General features: G+C 57.0%; 7 protein-coding genes across 7 annotated transcripts; 1 reads left to right on the top strand and 6 right to left on the bottom strand.

Moving 5' to 3' along the window:
* Positions 1-894: 894 nt before the first annotated feature.
* TRAVEDRAFT_126947 (uncharacterized protein) lies at positions 895-1,826 on the bottom strand (the record flags this gene model as incomplete). Its single annotated transcript, XM_008042222.1, has 3 exons — positions 895-1,004; positions 1,056-1,192; positions 1,261-1,826. 3 exons carry the CDS (start codon positions 1,824-1,826, stop codon positions 895-897), a joined length of 813 nt encoding a protein of 270 aa, XP_008040413.1.
* A 1,520-nt stretch (positions 1,827-3,346) lies between these two features.
* On the bottom strand, positions 3,347-3,808 carry TRAVEDRAFT_49139 (uncharacterized protein; the record flags this gene model as incomplete). Its single annotated transcript, XM_008041971.1, has 3 exons — positions 3,347-3,437; positions 3,501-3,583; positions 3,641-3,808. 3 exons carry the CDS (start codon positions 3,806-3,808, stop codon positions 3,347-3,349), a joined length of 342 nt encoding a protein of 113 aa, XP_008040162.1.
* A 526-nt stretch (positions 3,809-4,334) lies between these two features.
* Positions 4,335-5,106, bottom strand: TRAVEDRAFT_21525 (uncharacterized protein; the record flags this gene model as incomplete). The annotated part of the gene is made up of 2 exons (XM_008041815.1): positions 4,335-5,002; positions 5,058-5,106. 2 exons carry the CDS (start codon positions 5,104-5,106, stop codon positions 4,335-4,337), a joined length of 717 nt encoding a protein of 238 aa, XP_008040006.1.
* A 2,350-nt stretch (positions 5,107-7,456) lies between these two features.
* TRAVEDRAFT_21526 (uncharacterized protein) lies at positions 7,457-8,941 on the top strand (the record flags this gene model as incomplete). Its single annotated transcript, XM_008041816.1, has 2 exons — positions 7,457-8,479; positions 8,540-8,941. 2 exons carry the CDS (start codon positions 7,457-7,459, stop codon positions 8,939-8,941), a joined length of 1,425 nt encoding a protein of 474 aa, XP_008040007.1.
* Positions 8,942-9,437: 496 nt separating this feature from the next.
* Positions 9,438-9,602, bottom strand: TRAVEDRAFT_105626 (uncharacterized protein; the record flags this gene model as incomplete). Its single annotated transcript, XM_008042223.1, has 1 exon — positions 9,438-9,602. A coding segment is annotated over one exon (165 nt), but the record flags the coding sequence as incomplete, so codon positions are not given.
* Positions 9,603-10,452: 850 nt separating this feature from the next.
* TRAVEDRAFT_49142 (uncharacterized protein) lies at positions 10,453-11,973 on the bottom strand (the record flags this gene model as incomplete). The annotated part of the gene is made up of 7 exons (XM_008041972.1): positions 10,453-10,617; positions 10,678-10,872; positions 10,925-11,395; positions 11,449-11,529; positions 11,584-11,655; positions 11,713-11,886; positions 11,956-11,973. 7 exons carry the CDS (start codon positions 11,971-11,973, stop codon positions 10,453-10,455), a joined length of 1,176 nt encoding a protein of 391 aa, XP_008040163.1.
* A 3,114-nt stretch (positions 11,974-15,087) lies between these two features.
* TRAVEDRAFT_49143 (alpha/beta-hydrolase) lies at positions 15,088-17,452 on the bottom strand (the record flags this gene model as incomplete). Its single annotated transcript, XM_008041973.1, has 13 exons — positions 15,088-15,186; positions 15,245-15,313; positions 15,364-15,453; positions 15,514-15,635; positions 15,699-15,847; positions 15,906-16,038; positions 16,096-16,303; positions 16,358-16,426; positions 16,487-16,497; positions 16,555-16,889; positions 16,951-17,071; positions 17,128-17,314; positions 17,366-17,452. The coding sequence occupies 13 exons, from the start codon at positions 17,450-17,452 to the stop codon at positions 15,088-15,090; spliced, it is 1,680 nt and encodes a 559-aa protein (XP_008040164.1).
* Between the last annotated feature and the right edge of the window lie 1,680 nt (positions 17,453-19,132).

The raw sequence follows: 19,132 nt of genomic DNA on the forward strand, positions 1-19,132 counted from the left end.
AGTCCGATCAGAGCGCGCCAGGAGAGTACGACCGGGAAGGAGTCAGGAGCACAGGCATGTCCACCACCGGGAGGACATGGTGTCCCATCGCGTCCGCTGGTCCAAATCGCGCGCAAAAAGGCTTCTACAGTAGCCATATACTACAACTACGTAGGGGCATGTTTTTGTGACAGTCTACACGCATATACACTACCCTGTAGCTGAGATACTGTCCTGGAAGGTACCTTTCACAGTAATCGTCATCTGTATAAACGGCTACTGAACCAAATCTCATCGGACAAAGCTTATTATATACCCCTATGTAGTGCGCACATATTACAAAAATAACGGCGTGAATCGGCGGGCGGGGAGGGGAGCTATGGCCCGCCGGGGGAGGCCATCCTGGTCCCAGGAGAGCCCCTTACCGGATTTGGGATGTGTCGGGGCGGGGAGCGCTCGCGCGGACCGCCGGCGCCCGGGCTTTGGCGTCGTCTGTGATGGCGACGGGACACCCCCCGCCACCGTGGGAGGGGGGGAGGGGGAGGGGGGTGCCGACGCCGGCAATGATGGGCGGGCGGTGATGGGCGGGCGGGCGTTGATGAGATACTCAACGCCGGCGCGCGAGATATCTTATCTCAGTAAGTAAGTCGGGCGGGTTATCTCTCTTGATCTATCTCATCTATTCGATCTGTACGCAACATGCCTTGTAGGTATTTATGTGTAGATATTCCGTAGTGCTACTGGCAGTGTAGGGCGGTAGGCAGAGCGGGGCTTGTTAGCTTGCCATACCCACACGGTGTGCCAAGCTAACAAGCTCAGTAACCTGTGATGATCAGGTGATCATCCCGCAGGCCCGAGCATGGGTAGACCTGGACAGGACTTGCAATGTTTCGCCGGAACGCGCGAGGGCGCCGCTCATATGGGAGGGGTGAGCCCGATAAACTCGCGCAGCGCCTCTCGCTTCGCGTTCGTGTCGCCGGTGACGGGCAGGTTGTACCCCTTCAGCAGCGCCTCATAGCGCTCCTCTGCGGCTCTTGTCAGCACCCATACACACGCGAGAGGACAAGGAGACATACTGGTGATGTGCTCAAACTCGCCCTTCGTGTTCGGGAAGTTCGGCGGCGGCTTGCCGTTAGCCAGGACGGGTGCCTTGATCAAGTGCTTATTCGCAGTCACCGCCGCGTTGTGCAGCCGCGCGTACAAGCGTGCTTGGCTATTGCACCCGCAGCTCGTCAGCCCAAGGACGCGGTGCAAACAAACAAACAGACAGCATGTACGCACTCGAGACGGATCGTCTCCACGACGCCCTGCACCTGCTTCTGCAGTTCCTCGATCGCTATCTCCGAGGCGGTCTTGAACTCGCCATCATGCTCCGAGACCTCCTCCACGTCGCCATGCCCCTTCTCCCCGCGCGGCCTCGCCGACCCGTTCACGGACAGCTGCGCGAGCCGGTCCTGCACCGCCTGCAGCTGCGCACCCATCAGCTCCTGGTTGCGCTCGATCGCCTCCAGCCGCGCGGCGAGCGCCCCAACGACCTCCCCTGCGGCGCCGGGGGTCGAGGACGCGGGCGCGCCGGCGACCGCGAGCGCGCGCGACGCCTCCGCGATCTGCTCCGCGATCTGGCTGAACGAGACGGAGAGGCGCTGCGACCACGCGGGCTCCGTCTGGCCGGCGCCGGCGTATGCGCCCTGGTCGGGTGCGGGGTACGCGCCCTCGACGAGGGTCTGCACGCCCGGGCGGAACGCGAGCGGGGTCTGCGCGTGCGGGCCGGGCGAGTTCGGGTCGAAGTTGGGGGAGAACGGGGTGTGCACGGACGGCGCACCCCCGGGGGTCTCGCTGGTGGACATCGGAGTGGGGGTGGTGGATGCGCCTTGGTTGACGAGCGTCGAGCTGGACGAGCTGGGTTCTGTTCGGGGTGCGTACAGCTGGGGGCGCTCAGACATTCAATGGTCCACTAGTCTGGGATGCAAGGTCTTCGGCGCGGACCGCGAGATTGGTATGGGCGATAGCTACGGCGACCCTGACGGTACGTCGCGCTGGCTCGGGCTGGCAGATGCGGATGTCGAGAAGAAGGCGGAGGGCGGGCAGGCACGTTGGCATCGCGCCGCCATATATGCGCCTCGCTTGGCGCGGATGCGGAGCCGCGCGCTTCCCTCGCGTTCTCATGAGCACCCCTGCGTGGGTGCGCGAACATGCCTGGGGGCCGCGCTGCCTGACAGGGCGTGAAAATCCCGGAGGGCCGGTGGGAGGCGGTGGTGGGAACTGTGCGTGAGTGTGCCGAGCGCCGGGCCATCTACCGGTGTGAGTGCGTGGAGCGCGCGGCCCGGCGTAACTTTTATGTGGAGTTCGGTGTGTGCGTTGCAGGCCTCGAACATCGAAATGTCGTGAATGACGACTGAAGGTGTCCAGGACGCCGTGGAGAGGGAATGTAAACACAGATGCAGGCAGTGGAGAATGATGCCGACATACCCGCAGCAGATGGTGGGCGATGCGGTCGGGAGTCAGGCATCGAAAGGGCCTGACACTACAAATTGACGATTGCGCGGCTGTACACTGACGTCTCCGATCTCTCTGTGGCAATGGCGGAGCGTGAGACGCGCGATGTGTACCTGGGGCATAAACGTACCTGCCCACGTCAAACTCCCGCAAGGTCTTGTTCGCGTCATGTTGCTATGGCCTATTCTGGAGTCCTGCTTACAGGAACCACGTCAGGCTCTTCAGTCAATGAGATCGTGTGCGGGCGAATCTCAGGGGGAGAAGGTTCAGAGTGATCCAAAGCTTTGGCGTCTCGGGACCGGGGATGTGGTTGACACTGGCCGACGTGAGCATAAACCCAGGAGGCAGTATCGTGCATGGGCGCAAGACTCCTTTGGACTGTTCGAGGTGTTGTCTAGGCGAGTGTAGCGCAAGGGGGCGCCTTGCCAAGCCCCCGGTCCGTTGGGGACTGGTGACAGAGCGGGGTAGAGAAATGGCCTAGACGGAGGCGGTTTCTCCGGTTGGCATGAGCGGGGGAAGCAAGTAACATGCCGATGGGAGCGGGACGCGCCGTTCGCTTTCTATGAACACGAGCGGTGTACGATAGAGGTGCCTCCTGCGTGAACTATTCTGGTACCCACTATTAACGATCTGCAGGAGGAACAAGGAAGCAGGAAGCACTCACGCATACAACAGCCCAAAGCCATGGCCTCGGATCTGACTGCGTTTGATAGCGTTTGTATAATTGAAAAGGTCCGGACTCCGGATGCCATAACGGTGGCGTCGTAAAACCTGGGCTTTGCGGGGAACGGGGTGATGCAAACAACTACAGCGATATTTGAGAATATGGTACATTGCGATACATTTGACTTCGCGGACCGTCGCTCGGCCTTCAAGGCCTTTGTGAGATGGAAAGTTTCGCCTGTTCTTGGACATCGTCTGCCACGGTGCCTTCTTGGCTCTCCTGCTCGGCAAGGCGTACTCTGGCAGCACAGAGCGTGAGCACACAAGGGACCGGGTACAAGATAGACGCGACCATGACGTACTGGTTTCGTGCCACCAGTATTCTCAATGTCCTCTCCTTCTCAATCGGCGTCATACTCTCCCAGTTCGCGATGCGCGAAAGCGTCTTCAAAGGGCGATGTCAGTATTTGGGTATCGACAAGCGACATGAGTTCCGACTCACCCCGTCCCTATTGACAATCACAGGTCCCAAATGGTCGAATTTGAACGCCTGGTTCGCCGTGACGGTGGTCTTTTCTGCACCTTCTGAAGGAGGTGGGAGCGCGAGCGTAGTGCCTGCGGAACTTGAAGCCTCCGTAGCTTTGATTGGTTCGTCCCGAGTGGTGCTCATGCTCAGCAGCAGCAAGGTTGGGTGTCAGCGAGGACTAGGTATGAGGTGTCTTTGAGTCTAGAGCACGGTTGAATGGAGAGAGACGACATGGCCGGTAGGGGATGGAGAGCGGGGACTCGTCGCGACCGTTCGCGACGATTCCACCGCGAGTACGGGCCGGAGTTCCGCAACGCGCGGCATTGGCGCCAGCCTGCGCCGCCCCTGCGGCACGCAGCCACTTTCGAGCTTCAGTCCACCGAGCCACCAAAGATGCACGGAGATGTACTGAGTAGAATCATAAGTAAGACAGAAGATGTCAAGCAACAAAAGGTTCTTAAATTCCGTAAGTCCGAACCCCGCCGTCCGGTCCCTCCCGGCCGCCGACGGGCCTGAGTCAGTACGCCAACGAAAGCCGTATCATGTACTACCTGGAGAGGTAAACTCAGCATTTCCCACCGAAAACGGGAAGGAGTCGTACTCACCGTGAATTTCTTGTGCTCATGGTCATAGTGATCGCGAGGGGTATGGACGGAGGGAAATGCAGTGCTCAAGCCGAGAAGGTGATGGTGGTCACCGGGCCTGGGACGAAGGTCGTTGACGTGGACACCGAGTCGATGAAAATCGTAGAGGTCGTCACCTCACGGCCGTTGAGCGTCTTAGTAGCCGGCTCAGCGGTGATCGTGGTGACGGGCCCCGGGACGAAGGTCGTCGACGTCGTGACCTCGCGGCCATTGAGAGTCATCGAAAGCGGCTCGTCCTCGAAGAACGTAGTGGTGCTGTCCGGGACAAAGGTGGTCGAAGTGGACACCGAGCCGATGGAAGTCGTGGATGAAGAGACCGAGCCAACGAACGTCGTCGAGGTGGACACCGAACCGATGAACATCGTGGACGTCGACACCTCGCGGCCGTTGAGGGTCTTCGACTCCGGTTCGTTCACCGTGATGGTAGTGACGGGACCGGGAACGAAGGTTGTCGACGTCGTGACAGCGCGGCCGTACAAGGTCTTGGTCTCCGGCTGATTCACGCTAATCGTGGTGACGGGGCCGGGAACGAACGTCGTAGATGTCGTGACTGCGCAGCCGTTCAAGGTGGTCGAAGCCAGCTCCTCGAATGTGATCGTCGTGGGGACAACCGGGCTGACGAACGTGAAGGAGGATGAGACGTCACTTCCACCGGTCGCCGTGGTCGGCTTCACCGCGGCAGGAACAGCGCCGACTGCAGGTAAATAGTAATCAGCGGACTGGACGAAAAGGTGAGAGAGACGACGCACTCTGAGCGACAGCAAGGGCAGCGAGAACAAAGGAGAACTTCTGCATCATCTTTGCTTCGGGTGCAAGTGAGGCGACGAAATGGGTGGTAGAGAGCGTGGAACGGAGTGCACGGGGAGAATGAATGGAACTGGCGATATGTTCCGGTGCTCTTGGAAGACCTCTTATATATCCGTTCCCCAGTCGTCTTAGCGAAGCTTACGACCTTTCAGGCACCTCTAGTACCGCGGCTCCTTAGTCGACGGCTGCATCCCGCCGCGAGGAGCTCCAATGTGTGTCGGACGCCGTGTGTATGCCGATGAGTGTAGCGAGGACGGTAGGTACAAGCCGCAAGACCTAGCCATGGGCCCCTGATGTGTTCTGCTGCATTACGAGCTTCTGAGCACAGCCCTCAAGAAGTGAGGTCATATGGTCTCATTCGACGGAACCCGGTAATAAACATCTTTAGAGCGAGTCCTACGCAAGACGGATGGTACTCACTTGGTAGAGATCACCCTTCCGCTATGAACGAGGCCCCAATAAGCTGCGTAACATGCAGAGAGTATTCGCTACAGCGTCGGGTTGTTGGTGGAATATGCGATGGCTCTTGACGCTCTCGCCGACCTCGGGTACGCCCACGGTGCCGAGGAGAGCGAGTGCTGTGACAAAGATCCGTCGCCAAGGGAGACCTAGTTATTCTCGAGAACGCCGCCCCATTCCCGTAGTGCAGTGAGAAATGATATTTGATAGCTTCTGATCGCCGCAGAGGGCATGTTGTGCAGCGACTACCTATTTAAAAAACTGGCGGTAGGTATATGGATAGGGTTCTGGGTGCAGAGACCTGTACTGGGTTACGTCTTCCTCAGAATGCGCTGTCATGTAACGATAAATATGGAGGATACTGACCTTTGTTGTGCATGTTCACGGCTGCTTGCCCCATGGTCCGCCCACCGTTGCTCGGTTGTGGCTTCATATTCTAGATGTGACGAAAGTTCACGTCGTTTATGCGCCAAGCGTGGCCTGGTAGGATGGCCACTATCAAACGGTCCAAAATCTAAATAAAACCTTGCACGTCTCATTGTTACAATGGGCTAGGGCATGTCTGCGTAGGTTAGGACCTGCATCGCGAACACACTGGCATGCACGAGTAAGATATTCGATGAACGACAGGCGAGAGGGTGTAGCGCACTCATCGTCGTGTACGTGTCCAAGATCTCATTCACGCTGTAAGGGGTTGAGCGAAGCGCGGTGGGCTGGGGGCCCAGCGGGGGGTACCTGTGTGCAAATGGATGCATTCGTCAGCGACGTCGAAGGCCGCTGCTGGATTGAGCACTCACATGGTTGTTGGCGACGCGACTAGAGCCTTGCCTGCGGCGTGCTAGACTGAGAGACGCGGTAGCTCTACGAGACAGGACGTCCTGCATGTGTCAGCACCAAATAGCTCTGGCGTACCAGCTCATGTGCTTGCTATGTTTTTTTCTACGGACGTCAAGACGCGTTCTTGCGCGCAATATTTGCATGGTGTGCCTTCTTGAGGAGCGGGAATCTGTTCGTAAATCGTCTTCGTATGCTATCAGAATCCACAAAGACCGGCATGGTCGCGCAAAGTATTTTCAATTCGCCAATTAGACTGGGGTATGCGCGGTGTATGCACAAACGTCAAGGTGGTAGCTCAGCGAAGGTAGTGGATGGGTTGCAAGCGCCTGCGCAACGATGGAAGCGCCTCACATCCGCTGAGTCAGCACTGCTAAGTCATTCCTTCCGGCACGATCCGACTCGTCGAGACATATCCTTCATCCACCGCACTCTCGCGCTCACCTTACTCTCTTCCTCTCTTCCTCTCCAGCGATTCGGAAGGAACTGGCAGCGCTTCTCCTCTTGTCTGAGTCTCTCGCTCGTATCGAGGATACATCTCAGTCTCCTAGCACTTGTCGCCACGAACCCAGTCCTATTGTGTACCATAACTGGAACTGAGCAATGCAGGGGCTTATTGTGTGGCGCGATTGGGCGCGAGTCAATGTGTCTGCCATTAAATCTCTGGGCTCGATGATACACTACTGCGACGGCTCGCGTCGCAACACTCCCCAGGTGCTGTATCTGAGCTAGGAGTTTCTTCAACGCAGGCATCCCGGTGATAAACGCGAAGGCGCGCGGTGAGCAGTCTCCTTTAGCGCATCTATTGCGTCGCTGACTGGATTTGAAGGCAAGACTTGTTGTGATGGCTTTGCAGGTCATCGCCGATGACATCTGCTACTTGGTCCTCAGAGAACTTGACAGGAGATCAGACGTGTCTGCCTTTATGCGCTCCTCTCGATCGTTCTACCCCATAGGCGTCGACCACCTCCTCAAGATGGGCGTCTACATATATACTAACAAGGAGCTTGTGTCCTTCTGTCAGTTAATGAAGCGGCACTTCATCGACATGCACAAACCTGCGACTCAGCTAAAAGAGCTCACAATATCTGTCGACTGGGATGACGAGGAGGATGCGATGGCCGTGGACGACTCGTTCACCTACGAATCGATGCAAGATTTGCAAGGCGCGTCTCTGCTCGTCCCAGTCCTAGGGTGCCTCGCCGATCTTCAACGTCTCACGATCGAGTTCTGCGAAACACTTCTGGAGTGCGACAAACGACTTATCCATGCTTTCGCTGCGCTCACTACTCTTGGCGAGCTGCATGTTACCGGCTTTGGATTTCTCACATATCAGGTCGTCGCCGGTCTTCGCTCGTACTTGCGCAAGGTCTATGTCGACTGTGGAGATGAAGTTGCCAAGCAGCCCACTGAAGATCGCAACTTGCAAAGTACGAACCTGCTGAGCCCAGTACAAATGCTCCGCCGTCATCAGGGTACCCTCCAGGAGGTTATCATCCACGTCGCAAATATGACGGCACGGTTGCCCAAACAGCGATCGCAGACGGACGACGACGTGTTCTCGCAGGTCCACACTCTGGCGCTCAAGAGGTGTCACGTCATCGAGCGCGAAGTGATCATGAACGCATTTCCGAACGTCAACAAGCTCGAGTTGTTCTGGATGGAGGCTAGCAACGCCCAGGAAGACCCATCCATGGATATGGACGAGATCCGCGCAATGAACCTTGCTTACCCCAAGCAGTGGGCGCCGCTGGACTTCGTCTACGCCGACGTTGACAGCCTGTTCACGCTCGGCTTCAAATCCCGCGTCGGCAGGCTGGACGTCGCTCTGTGGGAATTCGAGGACATCGACATCGAGCATCTATGCACGGTCCTGGCGGATGTACAGCCGCGCCGCGTCGTCGTCCAGTGGGGATACTGGGACGCCTTCAGGGAGCTCTCCGCTGAATTTTCGCCGGACCGGCTTGGACAACTCTTCGCCGGCGTAGGAGAGCAGGCTATCAGCGAGATCACCCACTTCGGACTCGATGTTGGACTCAAGAACCTCACCGAAGATCCCGTTCAATACACAGTATGTACCGTCTCTTCCTGCGGCACAAACGGCGCTGACTACTCCTCCTGTATTGACCAGGACGCGGTCGCGCAGTTGCTGATGAACCTCCCGCACGTCCGCTGCTTCACGTTCCGGCTGCACGTCGTCGCCCGCGAGTACGAGGACGAGTACGCGCACTCCACGCCCGAAGACAGAGAGGACGACGTCGTCGAAGTCTTGGCCGCCGGCTTTGGTGACGAGGTTCTGACAACACTCGCCGTACAGATCGCTGCGGCAACGGTGTCCGTGACGCAGCTGTACTTCGTGGTGATGAGCCGTCGCATATATTGGCGCGTCACACGGGGGGCGGCTGGTTCGGATTCGGTTACGAGGGTCAGCGAAGCGGAGGGCGAGCGGCTTTTGGCTGCGGAGGGGATGTTGTGGCATTGCCCGTCAAAGATATGGTGGCCCAGGAGCCCCGAGAATCGCGGCGGCAACTAGCGCGGGGAGGCAGGTCCTTAGAGACAAAAATGGATGCGTGATCGGCGAGGGAGAAGACGAAGCGAGTGAGTTCTCTTCCATATCTGCTGTTATGCTGTGCTGCATATGTACATCGCTCGGGCGTGTGCGATACTGCGTGCAGTGTGCGTTGGCGTCTGATCTGACACCTGCTCACGAACAGGACATCGAAGTACCCTGCGTACACTTAATACCTCGCAATCTTCGCAGGCGTAGTAAGAATGCGGGCTGGGTGTACCCACTCGGCGAATGAAATGAAATGCATATAGAACCTGATCCCCCGGATGCGTCTATCGCGAACCCTGCTGCCCTGCTGTCCGGGTGTCCTGAACCGTGATGAATGTGTTCCCACCGACGACCCATAATGCCGCATAGATCAACAATCATGTTACCGGGCGAAACTCCTAACCCATTGTGAGCCTCTTCATACTATTATATCATTCCTATCTACTCGGTCGCGGAATTTCCAAAGCTCGCCGCTCTCGACGTGCTCGCAGAACACGCTCGGCATGCCAAGCTCCGCGTCACACACGTACAGCACACACGAGCGGCAATAGATCTTGTCCGCATGTGCGGCGTTGTGGAGGTGCTGGTTGAGCGGGGGGAGCATCGCGTTCGTGCGGTGGCACAGGTAGTACTCGTATCACGAGCCGTTCCACACGCGCTCGGTCGCCCACTAGTCGATGACAATAGGGCCAGAACTCCAGATGAGGTGCGAGGGGTTCGTCATGATGTGTTCGCGGTCTATCTTGGTGCGCGTCATACGCTAGACGAACACGTCGGACTTGAGGTGGAGAAGGCCCGCATTAGAGACGAAGGACTTGTTGCAGCCGCGCAATGGGCAGTTGATGTCCCGGCTCTGGTGGATGGATGAGCGACAGTGTTGATAAAGGCTGTTCGCGTTCTTGGATATTCTGTTGCAGGGCAGGCACGGGTAGCCATTCGTATTCCTCGCAACGACGTTTGTGAAGGCCGCGGCTCGAGTCGAAGAGGTCTACAGAGGAGTGGGTACATGTAGCCGATGACAGATGTCCCAGTGCTTATCATTGCAATGTTCGTACAGGTTATCCAAATCGTCAAACAAAATAGTAGTCGTCCTTATGCTGCTCTAGGACGCGTTCACTGCCAAACGAACGTTCACATCGTCCACAGAAAGCCATGGCGGTGTGGGAGTGGCGTGCGTGGGTCTGAAAATCGCTATGTTGTCGGTATGCGGCGGCGGGAGGTAATGTCAAAGGGTCATGATTGTTAGGTGAATCGGGTTAAGTACGTGCGGATAGTTGTTAGGCGAGTACATCACGATTCTAGTGCAGTTCAAACCATTTGTTTACATAGAAGAGTGATTATGATAGAGGCAAAAATGAACGGCGAGTGTTGTGCAAGGTGTACAATATGGCAGTGGGACGGAAAAAGAAAGAACACATGGCAAAAAATGTGGAACGTGGTATGAGCAGGACGGAGGAGCGCAGGGCAGGATGCTCCTCCGGTGTGCTCTAGGTGGAAGTGCGCGCATAGAAGCCGCGGAACTCTTCGCAGATCTCGAGTATAGGTTGCATGGAGGCGGGCGTGGGCCGGAAGATTTTCAGGATCTGCAGGTGGTCGAAGTCGACCTCGTGGCCGTTGAACCTTAAAGGAGATCCTTCGTCTTTGAGCTTTTCCTGAAAGGCAATTTGGCTCGGATGAAGGCCGGGTATAGGAGCGGAAAGAATCCGGCTCACCATGTATACCGCCAATCCATGTGCGACCTTCTCAACAACCGCAGCACGCTTCAGTGGTGTTGCGAAAGAGGTAGACGGCTGAGAAGCATTGCCGGGAAGGCGCATGGCGGCGGCAACGGCTTTCGATCTTTGATCTCCAGAAGCATATTCGTGCATCTGCGGGGCAGCATTTTGCAAGTTCGAGCTCCCGATGAACTGCGATCGAATGAGTTCCTTTGGCGCCTTATACGAAATAAAAGTAGCTCACTTGGTATCGATACGTCCACTTCTTGCTTTTCCTGTCTGCCTCCACGAAGGCGGGCTCCAGCGGATTTAGTAGAGACACCGCGAGAGCCTCGGGGATCAACGCGACCTTGGCAGACACATTGACGTCTATGGCTGCGAATCGCTTATCCGGTTGGCGATGATCACCCTGATTGCCACGGTAGATGTGCTGAGGGATCGACCACTGGCTGGTGTTGATCTTGTCAAACGACGAGACAGGCATAAGTGGCGTCGGCGCATATTGACGCAAGAATGGGGCCGGCCGTGGAAGACGGCCTTTCGCGGCGTACGGGTGCCTATGACTGTCGCATTGCCGAGACGGAGGAGAGAATGCCGGTAAAATGACGGATGATGGCACCTGAACGGATGGTTGATAGGATGAGGGGGGTAGCGGGACGGGGTAGGAGGTGTCCGACGAGACTGCGCGAGCATGCGCATGGCACGTGGGTAAGGCCTTCGCGCGTAGGTTAAGTACGCAACCCTCAGGAAAGCTAAATATTCACGTACCCCGAAAGAGCCCATGCCATTCTCTCCAGCTACATCCATGACATCCTCAAGATGCAGCTCCGGGTTGTCAATATCCTCCATCTGAATATAACGGGTCAGACAAGGACGCCATAGGTTTCCAGCGTCGAATGTTACCTGCGACGGCTCGTGGGTAGTTACTTGATCAATCCACAGCCCGTTGTCAGGTGGTAGGTTTGAGTACAGAAACTGCATTGATAATGAGTTGGAACAGAGGCTGGGAGGTGTGGCTGAATTCCAACTTACCTCGTCGCTCGTGTAGCCGTCGAACGTGCTACTAAAAGAACCGCCAGCGGAAGAGTCCCAGCCCGGTCCTTGTGACCCTGCTATCTCCAGTGAGGCGTCGCCAGGGCAGCCATATGCGATGGACCCGAAGGTCGAAGCAGTACCATTGTCGATGGAAAAGACGATGGGGTATGTCTATCAGGAAGAACCGCAAGTCAGAAACAAGACTCGTATTATCCAATGCAGAGATGTAGGATAACGCACCCCATAGTCGTAGCTCATGTTGTATGCGGAGAGGTTTGTGCAGTCGAGGAGTGCGATGTTGTGTGGGGAGATATGGGGTTGTTCGATGTCTAGGTGTCGAGAAAAGCAGATTTGCTGGTTTATAACAGTAAGGGGTGCACTAATCGTGGCAGGATAGCCAGGGGGATATATGCACGCATGACTACTCGTCAGCGTGTGCAGAGTTGCGCAGCTCGATATCTCGCCTGTGGTCACAAGTGTCTGGATAGCCAGGCGTCGACCTTCATGAGGGGCACGAGATGCTAGTCGGCCTTCGGAGAGTGCAAGTGGGCCTTCTTGTCCAGAACAAGAGCGCCGACCGTTGAGATATCTGTTTGCATGCAGATTCCGTGCAGAGGGCAGACAGGCAGAAGAGAAGGTCTTTCAGTACTCCTAACTCTGCATACTTAGCTTGGCTTTGACGGTAGGCAGATATCCACTGGGACGGTTGCGTGCCAGGCTGGCGCGTAGACGTGTCGGCCCAGCTAGGCACGGTCGGCGACGAGGGCGGGAGGCAAGAGCTGGATCGCGGAAATGAGAAATGGAGTTCTCGTTGCAGAACCTGCGTTGACCAGCGTTTCTGGATATCTCGAGGCTGCCCCACGACATGAGGAGCAGAGGAAAGCAGGCGTACGGGGGCGCAGAATGGGGGTTCTGAGTCAGGATTGGGCGGGCACCACCACTCTTAGCTTTAATGAACCTTGCGCGCGAGCGCGAATAGGCTGTGGGAAGCTGGGAAGCAGTTCCGCCGCAATCAGCGACCGGGCGCAGAGCGCGAGGCGCCTTGTCACTGTCTTTTCTTGACCACCACTTCCACTCGAGCACATTCATGTCTCGCCCCCCTCGTGCACTATCCCGTTATCCGGGGCCTGCGCCCGCCGTCCACAGAAGCGCGATCGGTTTTCTCGCTGGGATATACAGGAGTGGCTCCACGGACGAGGACATGCCGCTGGGATACTGCGAATACATATCAGCGAGCGTCCCTTGGCTGCTGGACAGCAGACCCGCACTCCGTGCCCACCCGCCGCGCACAGGCCACTCAAAATTGGTCTACCCCAACACACCGATATCCCGCAGCCTGTGGGAGCTAGGAAACACGCCGAGAGGATGGGCCACCGAATCGAGGCGAGTCTGGGGCTCACTGAGCCCCTCCAAGTCCGTGCTGCTGAAGCACGAGCATCCCCACATCCGTCGCCTCTCACGTCCCTCGGACCCCACCCCGCCACCCCACACTACAGGGGCGATATCCCTGCAGTCAGCGCCCGGCGCCGTGCCCCGCACGGGGAGGTGTACCACCAAGGGCCGCTATCAATTTGCGGACGAGGCTTGATCATGATTGCGGCTGCAGAGGGGCTCGGGACGGCACCCCGTTCCCTGCCGATGACCACTCGCCCTCACGTCGGGGCGTGGTAAAAGAATGCGGCACACTTGCTCGCGTCTGACGAGCGTGCCTGCGAGCATGGGCAAATAAGGGAAGTATTTCCTTCCAAGCACCCCTTGATTGGTAAGGGCATGCCTAACAGACGGTCGGCAAGCCAGTGACGGCATTTGTTACCGGACTACACTGGGAAACCTTACGACTGGATGCCATATAAGTAACGTTCGGAGAGAGGTGAGAGAGGGGTAAGTGATGCGGATGTTGATTTCTGGCTTCAATAGTGATCGCCGTGTTGGAATGTTCCCCAGCGCCCCCCTCAGACGAAGCGCGGAGCGCTGCGCAACATGACCCCGCAACGGACATAGTACTATCGGAGGCGGTAAATATGCTCACCTATAACATACTGTTGATCCGCCACGCCGTTGGCGAAGGCTACAAATGCTTGTTCGTTATGGCTGTCGGCTTTCGATTTCCAGGGCAAGACCGGGGGAGGCGATGGAGGCCTCGCAGGCTCGTAGATCCACACTGTCTCTTTAAGTATACCGGGAGTGGATTGAGTACTGACAAGTGGCTTTTGGTGCTCGATGCCTTCGGTCGTCGTCGTGGTGGGGCGGCGGACACCGAGGCCACACCGCGGCCGCGACAGGATTTTCTGCCCACCATGCCCGCACTTCTTCCAAGCGCTCGAGACACCGTTGGGTGAGTACTTCTTATGTGTAGAGTCGCAATTCTCGATGTCTGAGTTGCACCTTTGATGTCCAGATGGAGGATATAGCCGCGGTGTTCAACATGTTGTGGGTTGTGTTACTGCGGAGATGTGCCTTATTGATTACGTCGAGAAAGGCAGATCGCCATTTAGAGAACAATCTGGCAAAACGCGGCTCCGGCCCGAGCGTAGACTTACCCCAATGTCCCCAAAGTGGAGATACGTGCCTTCCAGAAGCAGGCTAGTTCTCGCGGCCTCACGCACACCAACCCAAAGTTCTCCAAAGTTGCGCCCATGCGTCGCGGGAGAGCAATGATCTGCACTATGGCCCCACTACGCCGCTGACCCGGACTCTGGCGACATCCCGCCTCTGCTACCCACTTTGAGAGTCTTCGGATGTACTGTTCTGGTAAAATGATTACGGTATAGTAGTGCTTTCGATATCAAGTAGATATCTATCGTGTCGTCTAGGCAGATCGCGACTCGCTATAAAGTTTGTCAACGGCTCTCACATCGCCGGGTTTGCGGCGCAGCCTGAGACCCATATGCAAGAAGAAAGTTGAAATGTTTGACGAGGGGTACGACGGACTGCTCCGGCAAGGCATGGTTACACGTCGCTATTTCTGAGAGAACGAGGAAAGGCGTGAGGAAGATCAAATAGAGGTAATCGGAGGAAGCGCAGTTATCTCGGCGGCGATCTTGAAGTGAGCGGGTCCCACTATGCTGCAATGATACGACGTCTTCCAACGTGTTGAATACCGAGGTCCGCGAATCGCGTTGTTCGTTGCCACGGCAGAGGATGAACGGCCCTTGTTGGTGTCAACAATGTACGCTCGGAACTGGCAGGAATAGATGCATCTGACGATTATTACTGCAGTACTCATCCAGCAGCGCGACAGCCCGCAGGGCCTCCACTCATGGGCCAAGTAGCGTTCAAACAAATGATAGGGCACCATGGCTCCGGGCGCGCATGTTCGCCATTCATTGGGGTAGGTCAGTGTAGCAGTAAAGACAGACAAGTAAATGCGCTCTATGTGGCGAGCGCGGCCATGATCGCCTCAGTGTTCACCCCATCGAACAATTCAAAGTCCGTATCGACCTCGCACGTCGTGTCGTTGCTGTCCGGGACCTACACCGCCGACGCACGTATCAGCAAGAATTCGGGCAATGTTAGATTGAAGACGTACCGCGCCAGTGGTCATGTACGTGAATAGAATCTCGTTCATGCACTGGGAGGGCGAGTAAAGCGTGGTGTGCTGTAGAACGTTTAGTAATCTAGTCGCGTGGGCATCACAGCTCTGCTCACCCCAATTCCTTCCTGGACGACGAGGGCCGCGTTGTCCCCCATAATCTTAGATAGCGCCTGGGCGCCCTTCAGAGGCGTGGCCGCGTCCAACTGGGTGCGTTCGTCAGCGAGGCCGAAAGGGGGACAGGGGAACGGACAGAGCAAACTTACGCGGTTGTTGGCGATCAGAACCTTGTTCGCGAGCTTCTTGTTGAACGGGCCCGTGTACCTTTCCACGGCGCGCACGGGCCAGAACGGGCAGTAGTTCCAAGAGATGGGCCAGACGGGCGTGACTGCGCCACGCCCCATCAGTTACTGAGCGTACGACGAGTCGCGTCGCAGGATGGAGGACGTACAAAGATGAGAGCCATTGACGCTTTGGGTTGCGGCAATCGTGTTCTTGAACACATCCTTCATCGACGTGCCCCGCGGATCGATGCTGTCGCTGCACGCGACCGCGATGCCGCCATACGTCTCCGCTTCGTCCGATTGGTGCCTCCGAACACTTTGCGGACGCCGGAGCGCGCTCAGCAGACGTCTGAAGGCGAGACTAAAACACATACATTCGTTGTGCCACTCCACCAAGGGCCCTGCGAGCCAGCGACTCGCCCTGGACGGCCGCAACGATCTCAGGGAAGGTCGTGTTCGCGAGGTCCGCCCAGGTAGCCGGGAAGTACATTGCCGACAGCAGTGCGCCTATGATACGCACGAATCAGCACAAGGACAGTTCATGAAACCAGTTCGTGTGCTTACTGCGGATGTCCGCGGACGTCACCGGAACGGACGCGTTCTTGCGCGTAGCATCGTGCGCCTGCTGAAGGAGCGTCTTGATGGTCGCGTCAACGTCCGCAGCGGATGCGTTCGCGGTGGCGATTGCGCAGCCTGACGGCCCGGCGAGCGCGCATCCGGCAACGAACGCCTCGTATGCTTTGTCAGTATCCGAGAGCTGCTGGGGCCAGATCTACAGCAAGAGAACAATCAGCGTGACAGTGTGAGGTGCGCAAAAGAGACGGACCTTGTGCGACTCTTGTGTCGCGACGAGTTGCGGGTTGAGGACACCGTCGAGAAGAACTCGGCCTACCCGCTGGATGCGCAGACGCCGTCAGCCTCGCGAGAACTACGTGACTCTGTACCCTACACATACCTTGGGGAACACTGGATCATAGCGACACGTGAGTCATCAGACAGCCGCAAGGTAATCGCGTCACTCACTGTTCACGAACCACGCGCCCAACAGAGTACCGTACGAAATACCTGCGTAGTTCACCGGGCTCCCAGGGCCATCGAGCGCGTCCGCGAGCGCGATCATGTCGCGCACCGTCGCGGCCGTTCCGATGTACTTCATGTACTTGCCAGTGGGGTGCTGCTGGCAGCGCTTCCCAAGCTCCGCATACTTGCGTCCCATGACCGTCGCCTGAGCAAGCAGTGCTTTCGTGTCTGCCGGGTCGGTGAAGTTACCGGTGTACTCGATGCCATCGAGCTCGATCGTGCCATTCCAGAACGTGTTGTAGTCTGTGACGTTGTCAAAGCAAACGATGTCTCCGGGACTGCAGAGTGGGCACATTGGTCAGCAGTATCTGGAATGACGAAGATATGGCTGGTACGGACATGGTGAGCGTGCCGACGCCGCGCGTGTCCCAGCTGACAATGTCGTAGTTCCCGCCAGTGAGGGCCAGAAGCAGCGTGCTCGCCTCGTTCATGGCTGCTAGCCCGGAGGCTCCGGGTCCACCTGGGGAAAAAATGTACATGGGCGGCGTTGTAAGATAGCTCCTTCGTCGGACATACCTGGGTTGAAGAAAACGGTCCCGAGTCGTTCGCCCGTGGCGTTCACTTTGGCAACGGCGAGTCTCCCCGTTCCCGCTTCGGAGTTGTGGTAATCCAGAGGTATCTCGAAGAAGCTGCACGAGACATTGAGGTCTTGCACCAAGGTCGGGTCGCAAGCTCCCCATTCGAACGCGGTATGATTGCTTCCCTAAACCTTATGTCAGATGGGTGAGATACCCATATAGATGGAGCACATTACCTTGAGACTACGAGCATCTTCATTTCTGAGAACTACTGCGTTGGCGGAAAACGCGGCAACAAGTATTGTAACTGTCAAGAGGCGCATCGTGTGAGACTGGGATCTGGGGAGGTGATGCTTTCTGGGTACCACAAATGAGCTCAGTATAAGTACTACATTCTCTCCTGTGGCTGCACACAGTTGCAGGCCTAGGAGGACGGGACACGGAGCTGCGGAGTATGTCACCGAATGTGGACACATATGGTGGCGTATGCTGGAGCAGAGTGATTGATGCCGCGCAGTGACTCGTACAGGTCTCTACGCAGCCAGCACTAGGGTGTGTCATGAGGGTGCATGTGTGTGGGGCTGCGCAATCGCAGTCAATTGACCTGAAAGCCGATCGTGACCTGTCAGGAAGATGATTGTGCGTCCTCCCAAGGACCAAAGCGCAGTTTATGGTGCTCCTGAAGAGCCTCGAGTTTGATTGATGCTGAACGCGACGTTCCGGCCGCACAGAGGGACTGCGTAGGGATTTCGTAGAGGCTCTTCATGCGTGTTCATAGGTTGCGATCAAGCTCAGCTTGGCGGCGGCCACGCACCGCCGTACGAAGTCCGACGCACGCGCCACGGCGGATGCTGCTGTTTGAGGAATGGTCGCGTAATTCGACGAAACGAACACAAGTTAAGGTAGTATGGCGTGAGGGTTATTGAACATAAGCGGGAGACAGAGCAGGTACAAACATTGCACTTATTTAAACCTGCCAAGCGCTGACGCGTGTTCTTTCTCTCCCGCCGAAATGAAGAACGTGTGTCGCACGTGCAAAGCTTTCTAACGGATGTCTGTCAGTCTTAGCGAAGTTACAGGGCGAAGAGGGGGATGAGATGTTCGGATACATTCTGGCGACGTGGCCGGAGTCGCGTGGAGGGCCAACGTCCGACGTGGCCGGAGTCGCGTGGAGGGCCAACGTCCGACGTCCAACATCCGGGCGGGCAGGTGGACGGGCGATAAAACGTGCACGCGCGGGGGCCGCTCCCCGGTTGAGTGAGTCAAACGGTGTTGCTGGTTCTTGAGCAGCTCAGAGGTAAGCAGGGTAATCCAGCCACTGACAAGGTAGGGTATACGTATGCACAAAGACGATATGAGAGTAAAGGGAGGAGAGCATGCGAGGAGGAGGAACATGCCATCAATTCGGTCACTCAAACGCCTCTCGGTCCGACGGCAGACTCCGAATCGAGCGTCTATGAAAAAGCGACCCCGCCGGGGATGTTTCTCACTCAACGGTCTCAACCAACCATCATAACCGACCGCAACTACATGCTTTGAGTCCACAGATCTACGCTCGTTACAGCTTCATCCTTTTCCTTCGCTATTGCCTATGCTAGCTTACGAGAGAGGACGAGCCCAGGGAAGACACTGGCGCGTTTCCTACATCGATATCTGGGTTACTCCAATGTTTACTGATCTGTATTGTCTCTTACAGTGCAGATCTTAAAGACTGCAGCGTGAACATCGCTGGCACACGCAAGAGGGCGTCAGTTTTGTCCGGCTAAGCAGTAAATTCCGTCATCTAGCATGCCCGCTGCGGCGCACACCGCCCAAGTCCATGCTGCGGGTTCGGCCTTTATGTCAGTTCTGTCTTCTTCGGCGACAGTCTCGCAGCCTCGGCACGTCAGCAGTACAGCCCAGTCGTGACCGCATGCTTCGCTCCGATAGCAAAGGTAAGCATCCGTCCACATCTTGCAGCGCTCTGACAATGGTGGAGAAAAGGCGCCTCTTATGGTGGCAAT

This window comes from Trametes versicolor (assembly GCF_000271585.1).
Source record: "Trametes versicolor FP-101664 SS1 unplaced genomic scaffold TRAVEscaffold_8, whole genome shotgun sequence".
NCBI lineage: Eukaryota > Fungi > Basidiomycota > Agaricomycetes > Polyporales > Polyporaceae > Trametes > Trametes versicolor.